The sequence below is a fragment of the Alnus glutinosa genome, chromosome 3 (genome assembly GCF_958979055.1).
Source record: "Alnus glutinosa chromosome 3, dhAlnGlut1.1, whole genome shotgun sequence".
NCBI lineage: Eukaryota > Viridiplantae > Streptophyta > Magnoliopsida > Fagales > Betulaceae > Alnus > Alnus glutinosa.
The window spans coordinates 35,283,343-35,288,137 of NC_084888.1; the positions used below are offsets into that span (position 1 = coordinate 35,283,343).

The 4,795-nt window shown below is 41.2% G+C and overlaps 1 protein-coding gene across 1 annotated transcript; it reads left to right on the forward strand.

Moving 5' to 3' along the window:
- The first annotated feature begins 1,059 nt into the window (after window positions 1-1,059).
- LOC133864170 (L-type lectin-domain containing receptor kinase S.4-like) lies at window positions 1,060-3,232 on the forward strand. The gene has a single exon (XM_062300423.1). It carries the CDS (start codon window positions 1,136-1,138, stop codon window positions 3,161-3,163), a length of 2,028 nt encoding a protein of 675 aa, XP_062156407.1. The 5' UTR covers window positions 1,060-1,135; the 3' UTR covers window positions 3,164-3,232.
- Window positions 3,233-4,795: the final 1,563 nt, after the last annotated feature.

Sequence of the window (4,795 nt, forward strand, 5' to 3'; positions counted from 1 at the left end):
CTAAAATAAAGAAAAATAATTTTTAGCTATTTTGACTAGTAAAATTTGATGATCAACTAAGAGTACTCTAAATGATTTACGTAAAATTTTAGGCAAAATGAATAACCAAAACCCACTTTTACTAATGAAAAAAATATTAGATATACTAAATCTTTTACTAAGAAGTAAATACTAAGATGATGTGAAATTTATCCATTATACCCGTAATAATTTTTTGGGGTAATTATATTTTTTCTCCATAAACTACCAAAAAATGCGTAATGCCTTCATGAATTACCAACTCGACAAAAAAAGAGCATCAAACTACCAACTTTACACATTTTGCCCACTTCTACCGGTCAAACCCGTTAACATGGATGGAATATGCCGATTTTGGACGTTAATTTTGATTAAAAGATAAAAATGCCCTCAATTGATTAAAAAAAAAAATTGGTTTATTAATTTGGTTTAAATTTATTAATAAAAATATTAAAACTAATATATATATATATATATTTTTTTTAAAAAAAAAGGAAAAAGAAAAGGGGGTGGCATGGCACGCCTCCAGAGGTGGGTCCGGCCACCTCTGGGGTGGCTCGTGGCCACCCTAGCTTCTCTATGGGCCTGGCACAGGCCACCCTCCGGTAGCACCCATTTTCCTTTTTTTTTTTTTTTTTTATAAGTTGAGGGAATTTATGTTATTTTTAAAATTGAGCGAGGGTATTTAAGTATTTTCACGAGTTAGGTTAACAAAAAGGGACAAAACATGTAATTGTGGTAATTATATACTCTTTTTTAGTCAAATTGATAGTTTATAGGAACAAAGATAATTCCTCCTAATTTTTTTACTAATTTTACCGATAATCTTCTATGAATAAAAAAAATTCAATCATGAACACTATAACACAACATGTGGCGTTATACTTGTCCAACAGTCTCGTACCTCGTACCTCGTCCCCTTCGAAAAAAAACAAAACATCTCCTCCGCGATTACCCACCATATTAAAAGGAACACAACTTTTTTATAAGTGAAATGTATGGCCTGTTTTTTATTATTATTGCAACTCATTCGCAGGAAATTTCTATCCATAATAAAATCATTGAGCACTCTGAATTATCTCCACCCCCACAAAGCTGAATTCTTTTTTTCGCTCTCATGGCTGAAAAACTCATCTCTCTCTGGGTTTTCCTTCTACTCATATATCTAGTAAAGTCTAATCTGGATGATGCTAGACCCTTGTTGGACGAGTTCAGCGGCGGGTTCAAGGCTGCAGGCAACGACTTGAGCTTAGACGGCGTTGCAGCGGTGGAGAACAATGGCGTACTTCGGTTAACAGACTACAACTCGACCATGAAACTCGGCCACGCGTTTTATTCACACCCAATCCAATTCAAGAACTCCAGCGGCGAAGTCATCTCCTTCTCCACCTCCTTCGCTTTCGTTATAACCCCCCAGCCTTGGAGAGAAGGCGGCGATGGCCTCGCTTTCGCAATCTCTCCCGTAAAAGGTTGTCCTGGGGGTAAACCAGGCGAATTTATTGGCCTGTTCAACGCCAGCAATAATGGGAACTTCTCCAACCACATATTAGCGGTCGAATTCGACACTTACATGAACCAAGAGTACAACGAAACCGACAGCAACCATGTTGCCGTCGACATCAATAGCATAATATCGAACAAATCTGCTCCGGTCGTGCAATTTAAGGGTGATGATACGAACGGGGTACCCCTTAATTTGACGAGTGGTCGGGTAATTCAAGCCTGGATTGATTATAATTCGCCAACAAATCAATTAGATGTCAGGCTTGCGACGGACTCTGCCAAACCCAGTTCTATACTTTTGTCCTTTACAGTGAACCTCTCACAAGTTCTTAATGAATTCATGTACATCGGGTTTTCTGCTTCCATTGGTTTAGTCACGAGCTCACATTATATCCTGGGTTGGAGCTTCAACAAGAATGGGGACGCTAAATCTCTCAATTTAGATCGACTTCCTAAGCCCCAGCTCCCCAGTACCGCCACTGCGAACAAAAAGAGTCAGACAGGCCTAATTGTTGGTGTCTCAGTAATTTCAGGTGCTTTGGCTGTGATTTTGCTCGCTGCTTTGACGTTTTACGTCGTCAGGAGGATCAAGAAGGCTGATGTGGTTGAGGACTGGGAGCTTGATATTGCTCCGCATAGATTTCCTTACGAGGACCTGAAGAAAGCAACAAGGGGTTTCAAAGAGAAAGAGCTACTTGGATCTGGCGGGTACGGTAAAGTTTACAAAGGAACTCTGCCAAACTCAGATACCCAAGTTGCTGTTAAGCGTATTCCTCAGGATTCAAAACAGGGTTTGAAAGCGTTCATATCGGAGGTTGCTACTATTGGCCGACTTCGTCATAGAAATTTGGTTCAATTATTGGGTTGGTGTCGTCGGGAAGCTGATCTACTACTTGTGTATGAATTCATGCCCAATGGAAGCTTGGACAAGCACCTCTTTGATGAGCCCAGATCAATCCTAAGCTGGGAACAAAGGTTCAAGATTATCAAAGGAGTGGCTTCAGGGCTTCTATACTTACACGAGGAGTGGGAAAAAGCAGTAGTTCATAGAGACATCAAGGCCGGAAATGTTTTATTGGATTCTGAGTTTAATGCAAGGCTGAGCGATTTTGGTCTTGCTAAGCTATACGAGCACGGCTCCAACCCAAGCACCACCAGGGTGGTGGGCACGCTTGGGTATATGGCACCTGAGCTCACGCGCACAGGCAAGCCTACGACCAGCTCGGATGTGTATGCCTTTGGCGCTTTGTTGCTGGAAGTGGTTTGCGGTAGAAGACCCATTAATTCTACAGCATCGTCTGAGGAGCTCATCGTGCTGGTGGGCTGGGTTTGGGAGAATTGGGCGGTAGGAACAGTGCTTGATGTTGTAGACCCAAGGATGGAGGGAAAGTTTGACGAGGACGAGGCTGTTTTGCTGCTGAAACTGGGCTTAATTTGTTCAAATGATGACGCCGAGGTACGCCCTACGATGAGGCTGGTGTTGAGGTACTTGGAGGGCGAGTTGGCGCTAAGGGAGGAGGTGGCGATGCCATATCAGAAAAAAGGTGCTGCTGGTGCTGGTCGTGGTACTGTTGAGATTCTGAATTATATGCAATCCTTTCCGACGACGTGGTCGTCGGTGTTTGACGTTGATGGTAGGTAGGCCAGACAGTAATTATGTACAAATAAATCTATGTTGACAAATAAAATGTGTCGTACGTTTTATGTTTTATTAAGGAGATCATGATGTTTAAAAAAATCAAAATTTTATTACAGTTTTTTTCCCTACTTTATATTAAGTAATAGTAATAGTCCTTACGTGGTAAATTTAAATTCATTTAAAAAAAAAAGAAAAAAAAAAAGTGATGACTTAATGAATTAGAGAACTAAAATTTACAACGAAATCAAAATAGTACCTTAGCTGTACTGAAATTTATTGTTCCACATAATTCTTCAGGTCATTCTTTTTTAATTTCCTCCTACAGTCGAGTACACCACTAAATCTATATCATGAATAATATTCACCGTGAGAGGGAGTCTAACTTCTCTCTAGAATTCTCTATGCTTTCTTTGAAAATTTTCATGGGAGGGAATTAAGCATCCCATCACCCATTCCCGTTCCATACCTTCTCCTTTCACCCAACCATACAACCACCCTTATTTTTCACCTTCCATCATCCATCTCTTCACCTATCTAACATCTTTAGAGTTTTTTAAGTTATCGGAGATAAGACAAAAGCTCTGGCTACCTACCCACCTATCTTTTTCACATTTTCCTTGATTTTTCGTGGCTTGAGTCTACATAGCAGCTGTTCTTGATCCTTTCCTCCACCTTTCACCAAGTTTTTTGTAATTTTTAACAAGGGGTTACGTTTAAATTTTTCGAATCTAGATCTATACTCCTCCAATAACTATTACAAGACACGCATCTCACTAACGGGTTCACCGACATCCACCGATGGTCACCGTTCGCTCCACCGCCATCTGCTCGCCTGCGTGTGGCACACACTCCAAAGAGCTCTCTGCTCTCTTCAGCGCGTGGATGCCATGTCTGCTCTCTCCGTCTTCCACCTCGTCAACCACCGATGGATCTGGGCGTCACCGGCGAATCCGACTAGTGAGAGGCCTTCCCTTGGCGGCGCTTGTGCCCCACGCGCCATCAGGGAAGGCTCCCACCCCGCCACTTTTTTCTAGACCTTTGTTGTTTATGTTGTTTTTGTGTTATTGTATTTTTGGGATTCTTTGTTGTTTGCCTCTTACCGTGTACACCTCTATAATGGTGTTTGGGTCCTTGTAACTTAATACACTTTTCAAATCACCTTCAATTGTGACCCTAGCTTTGTAGCATCCGTGCCTTGAGCTAATAAATCAACATCTTCGAAAACATTGCTTACGTGTAATTTCATTCTTAGGATTAATTTTGGGTTGCCCAGCTCTTATTGTGTTTTTTATTTCTTGTTGTAATATGTTTCTCATGTATCTTAAAAAAGAAAAAAAGAATAATATTCACAAACATCCATAGTTTAAAAGCATTCAAAATGTACATAGTTTATCTCTCTCTTTGTTTCTAAAAGGTTCTAGATACAGGGAGAGAAACTTTGAGCTTTGTTTCACTGGGGGGGGGGAGGCTTCACGTCTGCCCCTCCTGGTGCTGGTCTTCCCCCTAGCCTGTGAGGGCTAGAGTGACTTTTGTCATCTCACTGATCTCTAGTGGTGGATGTTTTGTTCTCCCAACCTTATGGTTGTGGAGCTGTGGTCCCTCCCGGAGTTAGATCCCAAGAGGCTAGTGTTTTCT

Excerpts from the sequence above, each read along its gene's own strand:
- LOC133864170 (XM_062300423.1), top strand. The coding sequence starts at position 1,136 with ATGGCTGAAAAACTCATCTCTCTCTGGGTTTTCCTTCTACTCATATAT.